Source organism: Heterodontus francisci, unplaced genomic scaffold (assembly GCF_036365525.1).
Source record: "Heterodontus francisci isolate sHetFra1 unplaced genomic scaffold, sHetFra1.hap1 HAP1_SCAFFOLD_323, whole genome shotgun sequence".
Lineage (NCBI taxonomy): Eukaryota > Metazoa > Chordata > Chondrichthyes > Heterodontiformes > Heterodontidae > Heterodontus > Heterodontus francisci.
This window is the reverse complement of record NW_027141078.1, coordinates 1,756,376-1,778,566: the sequence shown is the minus strand read 5'-3', so window position 1 is coordinate 1,778,566 and position 22,191 is coordinate 1,756,376. Positions and strand designations below refer to the sequence as shown.

General features: G+C 54.2%; 1 protein-coding gene across 1 annotated transcript in view; it reads right to left on the bottom strand.

Moving 5' to 3' along the window:
* LOC137361946 (rap1 GTPase-activating protein 1-like) overlaps positions 1–22,191 on the bottom strand; it is a 146,103-nt gene that overhangs the window by 36,756 nt on the left and 87,156 nt on the right. The window contains exons 8-13 of the mRNA XM_068026528.1: positions 17,404–17,482; positions 15,447–15,500; positions 13,551–13,634; positions 6,446–6,546; positions 2,349–2,478; positions 1,298–1,453 (exon numbers count right to left, since the gene is read on the bottom strand). Of these exons, the coding sequence (XP_067882629.1) occupies positions 1,298–1,453; positions 2,349–2,478; positions 6,446–6,546; positions 13,551–13,634; positions 15,447–15,500; positions 17,404–17,482 (604 nt within the window). The remainder of the gene's footprint in view (positions 1–1,297; positions 1,454–2,348; positions 2,479–6,445; positions 6,547–13,550; positions 13,635–15,446; positions 15,501–17,403; positions 17,483–22,191) is intronic.

Sequence of the window (22,191 nt, the reverse complement as noted above, 5' to 3'; positions counted from 1 at the left end):
AGAGAGGGGACTGAGAGACACCAGTCACTGTACAGATATCACCCTGAGAGAGAGGGAAAGAAAGACACCAGTCAGTGTACAGATATCACCCTGAGAGAGAGGGGACTGAGAGACACCAGTCAGGGTACAGATATCACCCTGAGAGAGAGAGGGGACTGAGAGACACCAGTCAGTGTACAGATATCACCCTGAGAGAGAGGGAAAGAAAGACACCAGTCAGTGTACAGATATCACCCTGAGAGAGAGGGGACTGAGAGACACCAGTCAGTGTACAGATATCACCCTGAGAGAGAGACTGGACTGAGAGACACCAGTCTTTGTACAGATATCACCCCGAGAGAGAGGGGACTGAGAGACACCAGTCAGTGTACAGATATCACCCTGAGAGAGAGAGGGACTGAGAGACACCAGTCAGTGTACAGATATCACCCTGAGAGAGAGGGACCGAGAGACACCAGTCAGTGTACAGATATCACCCTGAGAGAGAGGTGGACTGAGAGACACCAGTCAGTGTACAGATATCGCCCTGAGAGAGAGGTGGACTGAGAGACACCAGTCAGTGTACAGATATCGCCCTGAGAGAGAGGTGGACTGAGAGACACCAGTCAGTGTACAGATATTGCCTTGAGAGAGGGGGGACTGAGAGACACCAGTCAGTGTACAGATATCACCCTGAGAGAGAGGGACTGAGAGACACCAGTCAGTGTACAGATATTCCCCTGAGAGAGGGGGGACTGAGAGACACCAGTCAGTGTACAGATATCACCCTGAGAGAGAGGGGACTGAGAGACACCAGTCAGTGTACAGATATCACCCTGAGAGAGAGGGACTGAGAGACACCAGTCAGTGTACAGATATTCCCCTGAGAGAGGGGGGACTGAGAGACACCAGTCAGTGGACAGATATCACCCTGAGAGAGAGGGACTGAGAGACACCAGTCAGTGTACAGATATCCCCCTGAGAGAGAGGGACTGAGAGACACCAGTCAGTGTACAGATATCACCCTGAGAGAGGGAGGGGACTGAGAGACACCATTCAGTGTACAGATGTCACCCTGAGATAGAGGGACTGAGAGATACCAGTCAGTGTACAGATATCACCCTGAGATAGAGAGGGACTGAGAGATACCAGTCAGTGTACAGATATCACCCTGAGAGAGAGAGGACTGAGAGACACCAGTCAGTGTACAGATATCACCCTGAGAGAGAGAGGGGACTGAGAGACACCAGTCAGTGTACAGATATCACCCTGAGAGAGAAGGGAATGAGGAACACCGATGACTTCCTGAGCCACTCACTCTGTATAATTGTTCCCCCGATTGTGCTCGTTCGGACTGCACTACGATATAAGCATGAAGGAAGTTCGATGCCACCATGTCTGGGCAGAATGGTGTGTTCTCCTCCTGAAATATCACAGCCACGATGTCGTTCCCAATGTGTCGTTTGCGTTGGAGCTGGGGAGAGACCGAATATTCAAGTTAAATCAAATTTAACCTGGGAACAGAAGAAAGAGAGAGCGAGCAATACAAGAATCCTGTGCATCTCGACGAATTACTGTGTAACGCGGTGACCGGGCAGACTGGGCCTGGACTAGTGACAGTGTAACCCACTGACAGGGCTGACTGGGCCCGGATTAGTGACCGTGTAACCCGGTGACCGAGCAGACTGGGTCTGGTTTAGTGACCGTGTAACCCACTGACCGGGCTGACTGGGCCCGGATTAGTGACCGTGTAACCCGGTGACCGAGCAGACTGGGTCTGGTTTCGTGACCGTGTAACCCACTGACCGGGCTGACTGGGCCTGGATTAGTGACCGTGTAACCCGGTGACCGGGCAGACTATGCCCGGATTCGTGACCGTGTAACCCGGTGACCGGGCAGACTGGGACAGGATTAGTGACCGTGTAACCCGGTGACCGGGCAGACTGGGCCTGGATTAGTGACCGTGTAACCCGGTGACCGGGCAGACTGGGACAGGATTAGTGACCGTGTAAACCGGTGACCGGGCAGACTGGGACAGGATTAGTGACCGTGTAACCCGGTGACCGGGCATACTGGGCCTGGATTAGTGACCGTGTAACCCGGTGACCGGGCAGACTGGGACAGGATTAGTGACCGTGTAACCCGGTGACCGGGCAGACTGGGCCTGGATTAGTGACCGTGTAACCCGGTGACCGGGCAGACTGGGCCTGGTTTAGTGACCGTGTAACCCGGTGACCGGGCAGACTGGGCCTGGTTTAGTGACCGTGTAACCCGGTGACCGGGCAGATTGGGACTGGATTAGTGACCGTGTAACCCGGTGACCGGGCAGACTCGGCCTAGATTTAGGCCCAAGCCCCTCTCTTGCCCACCTGCTGTGCATCTCCTTCCGTGAATGGAAGTTTAGTCGACACATGGAACATGATCTCCTTCCCTTGGTACCTGGTGTAGACGGACTCTGAACCTGTCTGGCCGCAGTTGGTGTCTAGACCACCCCGGAAACTGAAACAGAGTCACAACAGAGTTCCCGGTGATGAAGAAAACTCACAGACACAGACCCCACCTTCACTCAGACTCACCAACCCCCCATCATCCACACTCCTCCTCACTTCATAACCCCTTCGCCCAGCCCCACACATCCTCCTCAGTGTCCCCCTTCCCTGCCCAATGTGTCAGCCTTCCCTTCTCTCTCACATTTCCCACTCCTGCTCACATACAACCAATTCCACCTTCAACTATTCCCGCTCAATCCCTTTTCCCTCATTCTCCCCTGCACATAACCATCACCTAGTTAGGGAGGGGGGCGGGGGGTGAATCAGCCTGAGTTCCTGCTCCTGATTGCTGTCCAGTGACCCCTGGGTTAGGGAGAGGGGTGTATCAGCCCGGGTTCCTGCTCCTGATCCCTGTCCAGTGACCCCTGGGTTAGGGAGGGGGTGAATCAGCCTGAGTTCCTGCTCCTGATTGCTGTCCAGCGACCCCTGGGTTCGGGAGAGGGGTGTATCAGCCCGGGTTCCTGCTCCTGATCCCTGTCCAGTGACCCCTGGGTTAGGGAGGGGGTGAATCAGCCCGGGTTCCTGCTCCTGATCCCTGTCCAGTGACCCCTGGGTTAGGGAGGGGGGTGAATCAGCCCGGGTTCCTGCTCCTGATCCCTGTCCAGTGACCCCTGGGTTAGGGAGGGGGGGGGTGAATCAGCCCGGGTTCCTGCTCCTGATCCCTGACCAGTGACCCCTGGGTTAGGGAGGGGGGGGGGGGTGTATCAGCCCGGGTTCCTGCTCCTGATCCCTGTCCAGTGACCCCTGGGTTAGGGTGGGTGGCTGAATCACACCAGGTTCCTGCTCTTGATGTTCCTGTTCCGATGAAGGGTCACTGACCCGAAACGTTAACTCTGCTTCTCTTTCCACAGATGCTGCCAGACCTGCTGAGTGGTTCCAGCATTTCTTGGTTTTATTTCAGATTACCAGCATCTGCAGTATTTTGCTTTTATATTCCTGCTCTTGATTCCTGTCCTGTGAGCCCCGGGTTAGGGAGGGAGGGGATGAATCGAACAAAGAACAGTACAGTACAGGAACAGGCCATTCGGCCCTCCAAGCCTGCAGTGATCTTGATGCCTGCTTAAACTAAAACCTTCTGCACTTCCGGGGACTGCATCCCTCTATTCCCTTCCTATTAATGTATTTGTCAAGGTGTCCCTTAAACGTCGCTATCGTACCTGCTTCCACCACCTCCCCCGGCAACAAGTTCCAGCCACTCACCACTCTCTGTGTAAAGAACTTGCCTCACACATCCCCTCTAAACTTTGCCCCTCGCACCTTAAACCTATGTCCCCTAGTAACTGACTCTTCCACCCTGGGAAAAAGCTTCTGACTATCCACTCTGTTCATGCCGCTGAAAGCTTTGTAAACCTCTATCATGTCGCCCCTCCACCTCCGTCGTTCCAGTGAAAACAATCCAAGTTTATTCAACCTCTCCTCATAGCTAATGCCCTCCAGACCAGGCAACATCCTGGTAAACCTCCTCTGTACCCTCTCCAAAGCCTCCACGTCCTTCTGGTAGTGTGGCGACCAGAATTGCATACATTATTCTAAGTATGGCCTAACTAAGGTTCTGTACAGCTGCAGCATGACTTACCTGTTTTTATACTTTATGCCCCGACCGATGAAGGCAAGCATGCCGTATGCCTTCTTAACTACCTTATCCACCTGCGTTGTCACTTTCAGTGACCTGTGGACCTGTACGCCCAGATCTCTCTGCCTGTCAATACTCCTAAGGGTTCTGCCATTTACTGTATACTTCCCACATGTATTAGACCTTCCAAAATGCATTACATCACATTTGTCTGGATTAAACTCCATCTGCCATTTCTCCACCCAAGTCTCCAACCGATCTCTATCCTGCTGTATCCTCAGACAATCCTCATTACTGTCCGCAACTCCACCAAACTTTGTGTCGTCCGCAAACTTACTAATCAGACCAGCTACATTTTCCTCCAAATCATTTATATATACTACAAAGAGCAAAGGTCCCAGCACTGATCCCTGCAGAACACCACTAGTCACAGCCCTCCATTCAGAAAAGCACCCTTCCACTGTTACCCTCTGTCTTCTGTGACCGAGCCAGTTCTGTATCCATCTTGCCAGCTCACCTCTGATCCCATGTGACTTCACCTTTTGTACCAGTCTGCATGCGGGACCTTATCAAAGGCTTTACTAAAGTCCATATAGATAACATCCACTGCCCTTCCCTCATCAATCATCTTTGTCACTTCCTCAAAAAACTCAATCAAATTAGTGAGACACGACCTCCCCTTCACAAAACTATGCTGTCTCTCGCTAATAATTTCATTTGTTTCCAAATGGGAGTAAATCCTGTCCCGAAGAATCCTCTCTAATAGTTTCCCTACCACTGACATAAGGCTCACCGGCCTATAATTTCCTGGATTATCCTTGCTACCCTTCTTAAACAAAGGAACAACATTGGCTATTCTCCAGTCCTCTGGGACCTCACCTGTAGCCAATGAGGATACAAAGATTTCTGTTAAGGCCCCAGCAATTTCTTCCTTTGCCTCCCTCAGTATTCTCGGGTAGATCCCATCAGGCCCTGGGGACTTATCTACCGTAATGCTTTGCAAGACACCCAACACCTCCTCCTTTTTGATAATGAGATGACTGAGACTATCTACACTCCCTTCCCGCGGCTCATCATCCACCAAGTCCTTCTCTTTGGTGAATACTGATGCAAAGTATTCATTTAGCACCTCACCCATTTCCTCTGGCTCCACACATAGATTCCCATCTCTGTCCTTGAGTGGGCCCACCCTTTCCCTGGTTACCCTCTTGCTCTTTATATACGTATAAAAAGCCTTGGGATTATCCTTAATCCTGTTTGCCAATGACTTTTCATGACCCCTTTTAGCCCTCCTAACTCCTTGCTTAAGTTCCTTCCTACTGTCTTTATATTTATCAAGTGCTTCCTCTGTTCCTTGCCTTCCAGCCCTTACAAATGCTTCCTTTTTCTTTTTGACCAGGCTCTCAATATCCCGCGTTATCTAAGCTTCCCAAAACTTGCCAAACTTTTCTTTCTTCCTCACAGGTACATGCTGGTTCTGGATTCTAATCAGCTGACGTTTGAAAGACTCCCACATGTCAGATGTTGATTTACCCTCAAACAGCCGCCCCAAACTAAATTCTTCAGTTCCTGCCTAATATTGTTATAATTAGCCTTCCCCCAATTTAGCACTTTCACCCGAGGACTACTCTTATCCTTATCCACAAGTACCTTAAAACTTATGGAATTATGGTCACTGTTCCCGAAATGCTCCCCCACTGAAACTTCGACCACCTGGCCGGGCTCATTCCCCAATACCAAGTCCAGTACGACCCCATCCCTAGTTGGACTATCTACGTATTGTTTCAAGAAGCTCTCCTGTATGCTCCTCACAAATACTGCCCCATCCAAGCCCCTAGCACTAAGTGAGTCCCAGTCAATATAGGGGAAGTTAAAATCACCCACCACTACAACCCTGTTACCTTTACATCTTTCCAAAATCTCTCTGCATATCTGCTGTTCTACCTCCCGCTGGCTGTTGGGAGGCCTGGAGTAAACCCCCAACATCGTGACTGCACCCTTCCTATTCCTGAGCTCCATCCATATTGCCTCGCTGCATGACCCCTCCGAGGTGTCCTCCCGCAGTACAGCTGTGATATTCTCCTTAACCAGTAATGCAACTCCCCCACCCCTTTTACATCCCCCTCTATCCCACCTGAAGCTTCTAAAGCTTGGAACATTTAGCTGCCAATCCTGCCCTTCCCTCAACCAAGTCTCTGTAATAGCAACAACTCGGGTTCCTGCTCATGATCCCTGTCCAATGACCCCTGGGTTAGGGAGGGGGGTGAATCAGCCCGTGTTCCTGCTCCTGATCCCTGTCCAGTGACCCCTTGGTTAAGGAGGAGGTTGCCCATCATCTTCTGACCCCTTGAAGTCCTGAAGTTGAATCTTCTCCCCACAAAGCTGCAGAAATTCTTGGAACTCCGTGCTTTCTTCATTGTTACTAAACATCTCCGACTCAGTCACCTGTACGGGGAAGATTCAGAGCACAAAAGAGCCAAAAAAGTTTCAGATAAAGGTACAACATACAAACAGAAATAGTTCAAGAATCCAGGAAATTGGAGGGCATCTAACTAGTCATGCAAGATCAGACTATCCCGTCAAACTCTCCCAGGACAGGGACAGCACGGGGGTTAGATACAGAGTAAAGCTCCCTCGACACTGTCCCCATCAAACACTCCCAGGACAGGTACAGCACGGGGATTGGCTGGTCAATTTGGAGCACTTCCTGCCAGCAATCAGGGGGAGCAGCTGCACCTGTGTTGCAGCAATTGCAGAGTGGAGAGAGGAGAGTGGAGACTGCAGCAACTGGGGAGAGGAGAGTGGAATAACTGCAAAGAGGTGACTATAGAGTGGAGACAGCTGTATTTACTGTGGAACTGTTGCACTTTTTCAACGATTAAGAAGACCTGCAAGTCATTTTGGAGAGGAGGGTGTTGGAGCACCAGAGAACTGTTGGCTGTTTGGAGTGTTGGGGGAGGGAGAAGGCACCGGAAGATCCAGGGGTAGGGCTGCCAAATTCTATAGGGAGCCCCTGTACTAGCTCTTGTGTTTATCTGCCATCCTGCACAAAAGGGGCTCCCTCCCCACCCCCAACTGTGTGGCTCGGGACGGCTGGAGCTGCCCGGCTGAAGAAAATCCTTACACAACAACAGAAAAGGGAGAGAACCGGGTGGCTCTAACCGACCCGGGCGAAGAACCCTCCCCTAACTGGAAGAGTGGACTGTCGGCTCTGCAGGAAGGTGCTCCAACCACCAATTGAAGTGTAACATCCTTGCAGCTGTTCTCTCTCTTCCATCACTCGGCCACCTATCCTCTCCTCTCCTTGTCCTTTTCAGCCCTATCCTCCTCTATTCCCATCCCCCCCTCCCCCATCATATTGTTTGTGTTTAAGAAAACTGTCGTGTGCTTTGTTTCTTGGGGGTGGGCGTAGCTCTGCGACCCCATGGCAAGCCCCTCTTCGCCGGTGGCGGGGCCTTCCCGTTCATATGCAGCTGCACCTGTTGCCCCGTCACCGTTTGCTTTATTAACATCGAAGCATGGGGTCAAGAGCTACGTCCACCCGAACATGATTATCAAGGCATGCGTGAAAGCAATGGCTGAGGTTGTCGGCCCTTCGGCCATTGTTGCAGCCTCTAAAATGTACGGGAAGGCAGTGTTGTTCCTGAGGACCGAGCGGGCGGTGTCCCTGGCTCTGAGCAAGGGGCTCACCGTGGGCGGGACCTTTCTGCCAGTGGACCCCCTGGAGGCCACTGCGCAAAGGCTCATTCTATCCAATGTCCCGCCCTTCATTCCTGGTGAGCTCCTCCTTCCCCACCTGCACCATCTGGGGGAGGTAAAGACGGGGCTCACCCCAGTCCCGCTCGGTCTTTGGGAGAACAGCCTCCGACACGTGTACTCCTTCCGCCGCCAGTTATTCATGCAGCTGGCGCGGGAGGAGGTTACAGAGGGCCACTTTTATGTAGAATTCCAGGGGACGGCCTACCGCGTCTTCTGGACCTTGGACGGGGTGCGGTGCCATGTCTGTAAGGGGGTGGGGCATGTTCGAAAGAACTTCCCCAACCTCCCGGCTGCCAACTCCAACTCGGCGGCCCAGGGTGGCGACGCTGCACCTCCTCCCACCCCCCCTACACCACCACTAGATACCATTCAGTCGGTACCGGAGGCTGTGGTTTTCACGGCCTCCGGCAGGGAGGGGGGTGACCATCCAAGTGGAAGGAAGGCGTGGAGGAGAAATAAACATCGAGAGGCGCGTCCCCTGGACACCGTGACACTACCCGAGCCTGAGCTCAGCCCAAGGCCCGATCTCGGGAAGTCAACTTGCCCCAGGGCTGGGCTCAGGCCCAGGGTGAATAAAAAAAAGGAGAGTGTGGAGGTGGAGGCCTCTGATGATATGGAGGTCTCTGAGCCTCCGCACACAACTGGGAAAAAGAGGAGAAGGCACCCCTCCACAGAGGTAACAAGGGGCCCTGAGGCGCAGGGCCCATCTGTTGGAGGGGAGCTGTCTCCTGTTTCGGGTCCCCAGGTTTCCCCTACCGCCACCACCAAGGCTGCAAAGTCCGGGCAGGTGCTCCCTATTCCTCAGGATGGAGGGGAGGGGATGGCCCCGGTACATGAGGCCCCTCCTGAAGGAGTAAGTGGGGCCCTGCTTGTGGTGGGGGAGCCTGGGGCGCCGCCCATTCTGCCACTGCTACTGGGTCGGGTGCCCTGAATGAAGGGGAGGGCGAGGCCCCTGAGGGTCGGGCCTCCCAGCCGGAGTCCTCCACCAACCAGGAGACACCCGACCCAGTTATAACTGAGAATGCTGCCCCATCTGCGGGGCCTGTGGGTGCTGGCGGAGTGGGAGATAGCCTCCTCCCTCCGCCTCCAGTCTCGGCTCCGTCTGGTTTCCCGGAGACCGGAACTTCTGTCTCCCCTGGACTTCTCATTGGCCTGGGGACGGAGGTGGAGGGGGGTCCTGAACCGCTGGTGCCTACAGGCTCCAGTTTCACAATAGAACCCAGAGAGGACTCCTCCGCCATCGATCCTGGGGGTGGGATCGTGACGGAGGCGGGACCAGCTGGCGCGGCCGGGACGTCCGCCCCACAGTGTGTGGTGGATGTGTCGACCGCTGGCGGTGACGACCCGGAGGAGGATGGGGATTCGCTGTCGGGCACGGAGGATGATCTTGATTCCATCGCCAGTGAGGTGGTGGAGTCCCTCGTGCCTGCCACCGAATCTCCTCTCATCCCCACGGCGGAACTCCGGGATTTCCTCGCGGCTTGCAGGGGTTGCCGCAATAAAGTTCAGTTGGCCCTCGGCTGTTGGTCGAATCTGGCGCTGATCAGACAGTCCGTCCGTGCTGCCCGGAAGATAACGGGCAAGCGCACGGGCGTGAAACTGGTTGAGAGGCGCCGGTTTAATGTGTTCCTCAATGGGTTGCTGGGGGAGTGGAAGGCCAGGTGCACTTCCACTCCATCCTCACAGTGAGCTGTTGGTGACGGGTTTTAAATACCTTTGACATGAAGATAACCAAAGACAGCCTCAACATCAACGGCAGCAGGGGGTCTCACCGCAGATTTCACAATCTCTCAGTCCTCAGGGAAGGGAGATACACAGTGAGATTTCTGCAGGAAACCCACACCGTTCCGGGAGACGAAACCACCTGGCTCCTGGAGTGGCAGGGTGGGGTCTACATGAGTCACCTCACCCCTATTTCTAGTGGGGTGGCTATCTTGCTGGCCCCGACTTTTCAGCCGGAGATCTTGGGGGTCAAGGAGCTAGTGCCAGGCCACTTGCTCCACCTCGCTGTTCACCTGGGTAGCGTGCCGCTCCACCTTGTGAACGTGTACGCGCCCAGGCCCGGCGCGTTGCAAGCGCGCTTCTTTGAAGAAGTGTCCGCTCTCTTGAGCTCCATCGATAGCGGCGAGTGCATCATCCTCGGGGGGGATTTTAACTGCACCCTCGAGGTGGGGGATCGCTCCGGTCCCCAGCGCGGCCGAGTGTCGGTGGAGAAGTTGAGGGGACTGATCAGCTCCCTTAACTTGGTGGACGTCTGGCGGAATCTCCATCCTGACTCCAGCGTCTTCACGTGGAGGTCTGGAGGTGGAGGGTCGCGAATCGACCGCCTCTACATTTCGCAGGCGTACGTCTCCCGTGTTTCGGCGGCCTCCATGCGGCTGGTGCCGTGCTCGGACCACCGCCTGGTGTGGGCGGAGTTCACTCCGCTCCGCACGCGGGCTGGGTCCGCGTACTGGCACTTTCACAACCAGCTGCTGGAGGACGTTCGATTTCGGGACTCGTTCTGTCAATTCTGGGCCGACTGGAGAAGGAAGCAGGGGGGCTTCCCCTCCTTGAGGCTATGGTGGGATGTGGGCAAGACTCACATCCGCGTCTTCTGTCAGGAGGACGCGAAGGGGTTGACCAAGAGGCGGGAGGCCGAGATCGGGCGCCTTGAGAGGGAGGTGCTCGACTTGGAGTCCCGCCTCGGTCATGCCGTCGCGGACCCGGCCCTGTGGCAGGCGTACAAAGAGAAGAAGGGTGCGCTGAGGGACCTGCAGCTCATAGGGTCCCGAGGCGCGTACGTGAGGTCGCGGATCAAGATCCTGGAAGATTTGGACCGCGCCACACCCTTCTTCTACTCGCTGGAAAAATGGCGGGGGGTCCGTAAGCAGCTCGTCGAGCTGCTGGCAGACGACGGATCCTCCATCACGGATCCGGAGGGAATGGGCCTCCTGGTCCGTACTTATTACAGTGCGTTGTTCTCTCCGGATCCGTCCAGCGAGGATGCGCGCAGAGTTTTGTGGGAGGACCTGCCGCAGGTCAGCCCGGAGGGCACTGAAGGAATGGAGGTTCTGCTCACGTTGGCGGAGCTGACTGGCGCCCTCCACCAGCTCTCAAGGGGCAAATCCCCAGGGCTGGATGGGTTGACCGTGGAGTTCCTCAGGGCGTTCTGGGACGTCCTGGGGGACGATTACGCGCGGGTCCTGGGGGAAAGCCTGGCGACCGTGGAGATGCCCCTCTCGTGGCGCAGGGCGGTCATCGTCCTGCTGCCGAAGAAGGGCGATCTCCGCCTGCTTAAAAACTGGCGTCCGGTCTCCCTCCTCAGCACGGATTATAAGATCTTTTCCCGGGCTATGTCTACCCGCCTGGGCTCTGTGCTGGCCCACATGATCCACCCCGACCAGTCCTACACGGTCCTGGGCTGGTCCATCCAGGACAACATCCACCTGGTCCGGGACCTGATCCATCTTTCCCAGAGGACTGGTCAGTCGGTCGCCTTTCTCTCCCTCGATCAGGAGAAGGCGTTCGACAGGGTGGATCACGAATACCTTTTCGGGACTCTGCGCGCTTTCGGACTCGGGCCGCACTTCGTGGCCCGTGTCCGACTTTTATACGCCGCCGCAGAGTGTCTAGTCAAAGTTAACGGGTCCTTGACGGCGCCCCTTCGTTTTGGGAGAGGAGTGCGTCAGGGATGCCCCATGTCCGGCCAATTGTATACCATCTGCGTGGAGCCCTTCCTGTGCCTGCTTCGCAGGAGGTTGACTGGGTTGTCTCTGCGTGAGCCGGCCATGCGGGTCGTCCTCTCGGCTTACGCCGACGACGTGCTCCTCGCAATCACAGATCCCGTTGACTTGCGGAGGATGCGCGACTGCCAGCAGACCTTTTCTGCCGCGTCCTCCGCGAGGATCAATTGGGAGAAATGTTCCGGACTCCTGGTTGGTCAGTGGCGGGTGGACTCCCTGCCGGAGGAGATGACACCTTTTGCGTGGAGCACCACGCACCTCCTCTATCTGGGAGTCCACCTTAGCCCCGCTGAGGAAGCCTGGCCGGCAAACTGGCAGGAGTTGGAGGCGAAAGTCACCGCTCGGCTGGGGCGCTGGACAGGACTGCTCCGAGTGCTTTCCTACAGGGGCCAAGCGCTGGTCATAAACCAACTGGTGGCCTCCATGCTGTGGTACCGGTTGGTCACTTTGGCCCCGCACCCTGTATGTGCCAACAAGATCCAGAAGAAACTCGTCGATTTCTTCTGGGGCAAGAGGAAACACTGGGTCTCTGCCGCGGTCCTGAGTCTCCCAATTGAGGAGGGCGGCCAGTCGCTGGTGTGCGTCCGCACCCAGGCTGCGACTCTCCGCCTTCGGACTCTGCAGAGATACCTGTACGTCGAGTGTCCTCCCAGATGGTGTGCGCTGGCGACATATTTTTTCCGCCAGTGTCACTGCCTTCAAGACGACACGCAGCTCCCGGTGGAGTCCGTTAGCCGCGCCTCTCTGAGGGAGTTGCCTGTCTTTTACTGGGATCTATTCCGAGTCTGGAACATGGTCGCCTCCAGTCAGGGCACCGGCGGAGGAGAACGCCTCGGCTGTCTGGGCGGCCGACTCCGGGGATGGACCGGCGGGCGGAGGAGTAGCCGAAGCCCCTGTGATGGCTCACTGCGGGTGGCGAGGGGGTTCGGGAGTGCGGAGCTGACCCCCGCTCGGCCGGAACTGCTCATTGGACCCAGGCCCCGAAACCCTCCTCGGGAGCCGGTCCCTTATAACCCGAACCGCTTCTCATTCCAATCGGTGCGGAGGGGTTTCCTGTACGGGCTGCTCCTGCACACTCTCCACTTGCTCTCCCTTGTCAGCCGCCCGGACACATCCTGGCGGTCCGTGTTGCCATCTGGCGGCGAGGGGAAACCCCGATGGAGGTCTCTCTACGCGGGAGTCCTCCCCCTTTCCGTCGGGGACCTGGGGTGGAGGGTGTTGCACAGGACTGTCCCGTGCAATAGGCTTTTAAGTAGGTTCACGGACTCCCAGGCCCCCTGTATTTTCTGTGGCCTGTATGAGTCCGTGTTCCATGTATATACGGAGTGTGCGAGGTTGCAGCCCCTCTTTGAGTATCTAAGGGGCTGCTCCTCAAGTTCTGGCTGCACTTCAGTCCCACGCTCCTGATCTTTGGGCACCCAGTGCGGAGGGGCGTGGGCCGGGAGGAGGATCTCTTCGTCGGTCTGCTTCTGGGCCTGGCCAAGGTGGCAATTCATAGGTCCAGGCTGTGGGCCATCAGGGGGTCCGTCCTGCCCGATTGCCTGCCCCTCTTCCACGGTTATGTTTGCGCCCGGGTGTCCCTGGAGAGGGAGGCTGCGGTGTGCGCCGGTACACTTGAGGCCTTCCGCGACCGGTGGGCACCGCAGGGACTGGAGTGCATTGTCGACACTGAGAATGGCATTTTAATTTGAGTTTTAATTTATTTGATTTTAATAGTTATTTTAGAAAATGTAAATAAAGGGGCCTTAGGAATAAAGGCCCCCTCAACAAATAATATATGTAAAAAAAGAAAAGAAAAACTGGCTTCAATACAGAATGAATCTCCCTCTACAAAATAAAACGGTGTTGGATAGCAAGTAAAACTCGCTCGACACCGTCCAATAACAGCTTCAGATGGAGGGTGAGAAATTCGGGTTAGATATTGGGTGAGATGGAGGATGGTGAGCATATGGAGCCTGTACAGACCTGTCCGTGTTTCTGGTAGATTATTCCGAATTTGAATTTGTTGGTTATGACGTGCTCATCGAAGGTGACAATCAGCTCAGACGCCTAGCAGCAAGAAACGGAAATAGCCATCCCAGTGAAGCAGCATTTAGTCCCAGTCACAGCACAACAACCAATCCATCCCTCTCACTCTGTCTGTCTCTCGCTGTCTCTCTTTCTGTCCTGTTCTGTCTTTCTGTCCCTCTCGCTCTCTTCTCCCACTTTGTCTCGGCCTCACTCATTCACTGTTTCTTTCTCAGTCTCTCTCCCTCTATCTCTGTAGGGTAATAACAGTAGGTGATTTCAACTTCCCCAATATCAACTGGAATGGCCTTCGTGCGAAGGGCTTAAAGGGGGCGGAATTCTTAAAATGCATACAGGAGAGATTTTTGACCTTGCACGTAGGAAGTCCAACAAGAGAAGGGGCAGCACTGGACCTAATCCTAGGGAATGAAGCCGGTCAAGTGGTCGAAGTGTCAGTGGGGGAGCATTTCGGGGATAGTGACCATAACTCTAAGATTGAAGGTAATTATGGAAAAGGACAAAGATGGGCTGGAAATAAAGGTACTGAATTGCGGGAAGGCCGATTTCAATATGATAAAACAGGATCTGGCCAAAGTGGACTGGGAGCAGATACTTGTAGGAAAGTCGACATCACATCAGTGGGAGTCATTCAAAGAGGAAATTGCGAGAGTTCAGAGCCAACATGTACCCATTAAGGTGAAGGGTAGGACCAACAGGTCCAGGGAACCTTGGATGTCAAGGAATATAGAGGATTGGATCAGGAAAAAAAAAGGAGGCTTACAGCAGATCCCATTGTAAAACAGTGAAAACAGCGGAGGCACTAGTAATTAGGAGAGCGAAGAGGGGACATGAAAAAACACGGGTGGGCAAGAGAAGGGAAAATCCCAAGACGTTTATTAAGCATATTAAGGGCAAGAGGATAACCAGGGAAAGAGTAGGGCCCATTAGGGACCAAAGTGGCAATCTGTGTGTGGAGTCGGAGGACATAGGTGAGGTTTTAAATGATTACTTTTCATCTGTGTTCACTAGGGAGAAGGATGATGTAGGTGTAGAAATCAGAGGGTCAGAGGGACCTTGGTGTACTTGTCAATAGATCACTGAAGGCAGCAGCACAGGTAGATAAGGTGGTTAGGAAGGCATATGGGATACTTGCCCTTATTAACTGAACATTGAATATAAGGGCAGGGAGGTTATGATGGAGCTGTATAAAACACTAGTTAGGCCACAGCTGGAATACTGTGTACAGTTCTGGTCACCACACAATAGGAAGGATGTGATTGCACTGGAGAGGGTGCAGTGGAGATTCACCAGGATGTTGCCTGGGCTGGAGCATTTCAGCTATGAAGAGAGACTGGAAAGGCTAGGGTTGTTTCCCTTGGAGCAGAGAAGGCTGAGGTGGAACCTGATTGAGGTGAACAAAATTATGAGGGGCATTGATAGGTTAGATAGGAAGAAATGTTTTCCCTTAGCGGAGGGATCAATAACCAGGAGGCACAGATTTAAGGTCAGGGGCAGGATGTTTAGGGGAGAGTTGAGGAAAATGTTTTCACCCAGAGGGTGGTTGGAATCTGGAACACACTGTCTGAAGAGGTGGTAGAGGGCAGGAACCCTCACAACATTTAGTATTTAGATGAGCACTTGAAATGCCATAGCATACAAGGCAGTGGGCCAAGTGCTGGAAAATGGGATGAGAGTAGATAGATGCTTGATGGCTGGTACAGACACGAAGGGCCTGTTTCCATGCTGTATAACTATGACTCTGTGTCCATCTCTGTCAGTCTCTCTGTTTTTCCCTCTTATTCCGTCTCTCTGCTTTCACTCCCCTTCTCTTTCTCAATTTCTCTCTCCTCTTACCTTGGGATAGAGCACAGGGAAGAACCGATCAACAGTAATGTCTTCATCAACCAACTAGAAGAGAACACATGTTACATCAAGGAATGATGCACTTCCTAGCAGTGTACCCCACTTTATACCCAGTGTCAGCATCGAGCACTCCCGGGACGGGTACAATACAGAGCTCCCTCTACATTACCCTGACAGTGTAAACCCCCTACCCCACTTTATACCCAGTGTCAGCATCGAGCACTCCCAGGACAGGTACAATACAGAGCTCCCTCTACATTACCCTGACAGTGTAAACCCCCTACCCCACTTTATACCCAGTGTCAGCATCGAGCACTCCCAGGACAGGTACAATACAGAGCTCCCTCTACATTACCCTGACAGTGTAAACCCCCTACCCCACTTTATACCCAGTGTCAGCATCGAGTACTCCCAGGACGGGTACAATACAGAGCTCCCTCTACATTACCCTGACAGTGTAAACCCCCTACCCCACTTTATACCCAGTGTCAGCAGGGTAGAGTGGGGGGTAGAAGCGGTGATTGAAAGAGGGTGTGGTTGGTAGGAGGAATCGAGGGGTGGGTGGGAGACAGAATTGACACTGAGTGGGTAGGTGGGAGGGTTTGCACTTTTTCCACTTCATTGGACAATGCAGAGTTTATTCGCTTCTCTGTGTAAGATTGAGCAATGTCATCTTTAATACAGGCAGCTGTCTGAGACATTTCAGCCAATAATGTTGTTGCATTTGCACATCTTTGAGTCGTCCACCACCTAGTGGTTGCACTGTCAACAAACAGATTCTGAAAAAAAAAGTCACTTTAGGAGTCATGCTGTGACATTGTTGAACTCGATGTTGAGTCTGAAAGGCTGTCGAGTGTCTCATCACAAGAAGAGTAGATGTTCCTCGAGCATGCGTTGACGTTCACTGCAGCGGGCCAAGGACAGAAATGTGGGCGTGAGAGCCCGGTGTTGAATTAAAATGGCAAGCAACCGGAAGCTCGGGGTCATGCTTGCGGACTGAACAGAAGTGTTCAGCCAAGGGTCACCCCATCTCCGTTTGGTCTCCCCAGTGTAGAGGAGACCACATTGTGAGCAGCGAAAACAGTATACTACATGGAAGGAAGTGTAAGTAAATTGCTGCTTCACCTGACAGGAGTGTTTGGATGGCGAGGATTGGGGAGGTAAAAGGGTGTGTTTTACACCTCCTGCGATTGCATGGGAAGGTGCTGTGGAAAAGGGGACCGAGGTACTGGGGCGATAGAGGAGTGTCACGGAGGGAACGATCCCTTGGGAATGCTGACGGGGAAGGGAGGGAAAGATGCGTTTGGTGGTGGCATCACGCTGGAGGTGGCAGAAATGGCGGAGGATGATCCTTTGGATGTGGAGGCTGGTTGGGGTGGAAAGTGAGGAACAAGGGGAACACTGTCGCGGCTCTGGGAGGGAGGGGAAGGGGTGAGGGTAGAGGTGTGGGAAACGGGCCGGACACGGTGAGGGCCCTGTCAACAGCAGTGGTGGGGTGGGGGTGAATTCTCCATTGACGGAAAAGGAAGACATATCAGAAGCGCTGTCGTGGAAGTAGACTCATCAGAACAGATGCGTCAGAGATGGAGAAACTGGGAGAATGGAATGGAGTCCTTACAGGAGACAGGGTGTGAAGAAGTGTAGTCGAGGTAGCTGAGGGAGTTGGTGGGCTGATAATGAATACTAGTGGACAGCCTATCCCCAGAGATGGAGGCAGAGAAGTCGAGGAAGGGAAGGGATGTGTCGGACACAGACAAGCTGAAGGGGAGAGAAGAGTTCGGGACCAGAGCAGGAAACAGCACCAATACAGTCATCAATGTGAGGAAGGGGTCGTGAATAAGGAATGTTCAACAGAGCCCACAAAAAGACAGACAAAGCTGGGACCCATGTAGGTACCTGGGTGCTTTAAGCATACTTCATAACAAATACACTGCTCAAACTGACCTACCTTCACCATCTGAATGACATTTGGGAATTCTGTCAGGGACGAGATAGGAATTGTCTCACTGTATGTCCGCAATTTTGTCCTTCAGGAGCAAGCAAAAAAGGTATTTTAAAATACCAAATGTGTAGCCACATCCAGCTGACAAATAACACTTTCTTCAACTGTGCCTGCACATAGACAGAGGAGCCATTCAGACTGTGTGCTTGGGGTTGCAGGAAACGCAAAGTCCCCGGGAGAATCAAACCTGAGACTGACCCACTGGCGCAACCCTAACGTTCTGAAAGGAGGTAGCATCCCAACTGCTACAAATGATAATCTAGTCTGAGGGGGTGCCGCAAAGTCGGAGGGTCAGTACGAATGGAGCGCCGCACTGTCGGAGGGGTGATGAGTGTTTCAGGTGGTAGGTGGGTTTGGGGTGATCAGTGTTTCAGGCGGTGGGTTTGGGGTGATCAGTGTTTCAGGCGGTGGGTTTGGGGTGATCAGTGTTTCAGGCAGTGGGTTTGGGGTGATCAGTGTTTCAGGCAGTGGGTTTGGGGTGATCAGTGTTTCAGGCGGTGGGTTTGGGGTGATCAGTGTTTCAGGCGGAGGGTTTGGGGTGATCAGTGTTTCACGCGGTGGGTTTGGGGTGATCAGTGTTTCAGGCGGTGGGTTTGGGGTGATCAGTGTTTCAGGCGGTGGGTTTGGGGTGATCAGTGTTTCAGGCAGTGGGTTTGGGGTGATCAGTGTTTCAGGCAGTGGGTTTGGGGTGATCAGTGTTTCAGGCGGTGGGTTTGGGGTGATCAGTGTTTCAGGCGGAGGGTTTGGGGTGATCAGTGTTTCACGCGGTGGGTTTGGGGTGATCAGTGTTTCAGGCGGTGGGTTTGGGGTGATCAGTGTTTCAGGCGGTGGGTTTGGGGTGATCAGTGTTTCAGGCAGTGGGTTTGGGGTGATCAGTGTTTCAGGCAGTGGGTTTGGGGTGATCAGTGTTTCAGGCGGTGGGTTTGGGGTGATCAGTGTTTCAGGCGGTGGGTTTGGGGTGATCAGTGTTTCAGGCAGTGGGTTTGGGGTGATCAGTGTTTCAGGCGGTTGGTGGGTTTGGGGTGATCAGTGTTTCAGGCGGTGGGTTTGGGGTGATCAGTGTTTCAGGCAGTGGGTTTGGGGTGATCAGTGTTTCAGGCGGTTGGTGGGTTTGGGGTGATCAGTGTTTCAGGCGGTGGGTTTGGGGTGATCAGTGTTTCAGGCGGTTGGTGGGTTTGGGGTGATCAGTGTTTCAGGCGGTGGGTTTGGGGTGATCAGTGTTTCAGGCGGTGGGTTTGGGGTGATCAGTGTTTCAGGCAGTGGGTTTGGGGTGATCAGTGTTTCAGGCGGTGGGTTTGGGGTGATCAGTGTTTCACGCGGTGGGTTTGGGGTGATCAGTGTTTCAGGCAGTGGGTTTGGGGTGATCAGTGTTTCAGGCGGTGGGTTTGGGGTGATCAGTGTTTCAGGCGGTGGGTTTGGGGTGATCAGTGTTTCATGCGGTGGGTTTGGGGTGATCAGTGTTTCAGGCAGTGGGTTTGGGGTGATCAGTGTTTCAGGCGGTTGGTGGGTTTGGGGTGATCAGTGTTTCAGGCGGTCGGTTTGGGGTGATCAGTGTTTCAGGCGGTGGGTTTGGGGTGATCAGTGTTTCAGGTGGTTGGTGGGTTTGGGGTGATCAGTGTTTCAGGCAGTGGGTTTGGGGTGATCAGTGTTTCAGGCGGTGGGTTTGGGGTGATCAGTGTTTCAGGCGGTGGGTTTGGGGTGATCAGTGTTTCAGGCGGTGGGTTTGGGGTGATCAGTGTTTCAGGCGGTGGGTTTGGGGTGATCAGTGTTTCAGGTGGTGGGTTTGGGTGATCAGTGTTTCAGGCGGTTGGTGGGTTTGGGGTGATCAGTGTTTCAGGCGGTGGGTTTGGGTGATCAGTGTTTCAGGCGGTTGGTGGGTTTGGGGTGATCAGTGTTTCAGGTGGTTGGTGGGTTTGGGGTGATCAGTGTTTCAGGCGGTGGGTTTGGGGTGATCAGTGTTTCAGGTGGTGGGTTTGGGTGATCAGTGTTTCAGGCGGTGGGTTTGGGGTGAACAGTGTTTCAGGTGGTTGGTGGGTTTGGGGTGATCAGTGTTTCAGGCGGTGGGTTTGGGGTGATCAGTGTTTCAGGTGGTGGGTTTGGGTGATCAGTGTTTCAGGCGGTGGGTTTGGGGTGATCAGTGTTTCAGGCGGTGGGTTTGGGGTGATCAGGGGTTTGGGGTGATCAGTGTTTCAGGCGGTTGGTGGGTTTGGGGTGATCAGTGTTTCAGGCGGTGGGTTTGGGGTGATCAGTGTTTCAGGCGGTGGGTTTGGGGTGATCAGTGTTTCAGGTGGTTGGTGGGTTTGGGGTGATCAGTGTTTCAGGCAGTGGGTTTGGGGTGATCAGTGTTTCAGGCAGTGGGTTTGGGGTGATCAGTGTTTCAGGCGGTGGGTTTAGGGTGATCAGTGTTTCAGGCGGTGGGTTTGGGGTGATCAGTGTTTCAGGCGGTGGGTTTGGGGTGATCAGTGTTTCAGGCGGTGGGTTTGGGGTGATCAGTGTTTCAGGCGGTGGGTTTGGGGTGATCAGTGTTTCAGGCGGTGGGTTTGGGGTGATCAGTGTTTCAGGCGGTGGGTTTGGGGTGATCAGTGGTTCAGGCGGTGGGTTTGGGGTGATCAGTGATTCAGGCGGTTGGTGGGTTTGGGGTGATCAGTGTTTCAGGCAGTGGGTTTGGGGTGATCAGTGTTTCAGGTGGTTGGTGGGTTTGGGGTGATCAGTGTTTCAGGCGGTTGGTGGGTTTGGGGTGATCAGTGTTTCAGGCGGTGGGTTTGGGGTGATCAGTGTTTCAGGCGGTGGGTTTGGGGTGATCAGTGTTTCACGCGGTGGGTTTGGGGTGATCAGTGTTTCAGGCGGTGGGTTTGGGGTGATCAGTGTTTCAGGCAGTGGGTTTGGGGTGATCAGTGTTTCAGGCAGTGGGTTTGGGGTGATCAGTGTTTCAGGCGGTGGGTTTGGGGTGATCAGTGTTTCATGCGGTGGGTTTGGGGTGATCAGTGTTTCAGGCAGTGGGTTTGGGGTGATCAGTGTTTCAGGCGGTTGGTGGGTTTGGGGTGATCAGTGTTTCAGGCGGTCGGTTTGGGGTGATCAGTGTTTCAGGCGGTGGGTTTGGGGTGATCAGTGTTTCAGGTGGTTGGTGGGTTTGGGGTGATCAGTGTTTCAGGCGGTGGGTTTGGGGTGATCAGTGTTTCAGGCGGTGGGTTTGGGGTGATCAGTGTTTCAGGCGGTGGGTTTGGGGTGATCAGTGTTTCAGGCGGTGGGTTTGGGGTGATCAGTGTTTCAGGTGGTGGGTTTGGGTGATCAGTGTTTCAGGCGGTTGGTGGGTTTGGGGTGATCAGTGTTTCAGGCGGTGGGTTTGGGTGATCAGTGTTTCAGGCGGTTGGTGGGTTTGGGGTGATCAGTGTTTCAGGTGGTTGGTGGGTTTGGGGTGATCAGTGTTTCAGGCGGTGGGTTTGGGGTGATCAGTGTTTCAGGTGGTGGGTTTGGGTGATCAGTGTTTCAGGCGGTGGGTTTGGGGTGATCAGTGTTTCAGGCGGTGGGTTTGGGGTGAACAGTGTTTCAGGTGGTTGGTGGGTTTGGGGTGATCAGTGTTTCAGGCGGTGGGTTTGGGGTGATCAGTGTTTCAGGTGGTGGGTTTGGGTGATCAGTGTTTCAGGCGGTGGGTTTGGGGTGATCAGTGTTTCAGGCGGTGGGTTTGGGGTGATCAGGGGTTTGGGGTGATCAGTGTTTCAGGCGGTTGGTGGGTTTGGGGTGATCAGTGTTTCAGGCGGTGGGTTTGGGGTGATCAGTGTTTCAGGCGGTGGGTTTGGGGTGATCAGTGTTTCAGGTGGTTGGTGGGTTTGGGGTGATCAGTGTTTCAGGCAGTAGGTTTGGGGTGATCAGTGTTTCAGGCAGTGGGTTTGGGGTGATCAGTGTTTCAGGCGGTGGGTTTAGGGTGATCAGTGTTTCAGGCGGTGGGTTTGGGGTGATCAGTGTTTCAGGCGGTGGGTTTGGGGTGATCAGTGTTTCAGGCGGTGGGTTTGGGGTGATCAGTGTTTCAGGCGGTGGGTTTGGGGTGATCAGTGTTTCAGGCGGTGGGTTTGGGGTGATCAGTGGTTCAGGCGGTGGGTTTGGGGTGATCAGTGATTCAGGCGGTTGGTGGGTTTGGGGTGATCAGTGTTTCAGGCAGTGGGTTTGGGGTGATCAGTGTTTCACGTGGTTGGTGGGTTTGGGGTGATCAGTGTTTCAGGCGGTTGGTGGGTTTGGGGTGATCAGTGTTTCAGGCGGTGGGTTTGGGGTGATCAGTGTTTCAGGCGGTGGGTTTGGGGTGATCAGTGTTTCAGGCGGTGGGTTTGGGGTGATCAGTGTTTCAGGCGGTTGGTGGGTTTGGGGTGATCAGTGTTTCAGGCGGTGGGTTTGGGGTGATCAGTGTTTCAGGCGGTGGGTTTGGGGTGATCAGTGTTTCAGGCGGTGGGTTTGGGGTGATCAGTGTTTCAGGCGGTTGGTGGGTTTGGGGTGATCAGTGTTTCAGGCGGTGGGTTTGGGGTGATCAGTGTTTCAGGCGGTGGGTTTGGGGTGATCAGTGTTTCAGGCGGTGGGTTTGGGGTGATCAGTGTTTCAGTCGGTGGGTTTGGGGTGATCAGTGTTTCAGGCGGTGGCTTTGGGGTGATCAGTGTTTCAGGCGGTGGGTTTGGGGTGATCAGTGTTTCAGGCGGTGGGTTTGGGGTGATCAGTGTTTCAGGCGGTGGGTTTGGGGTGATCAGTGTT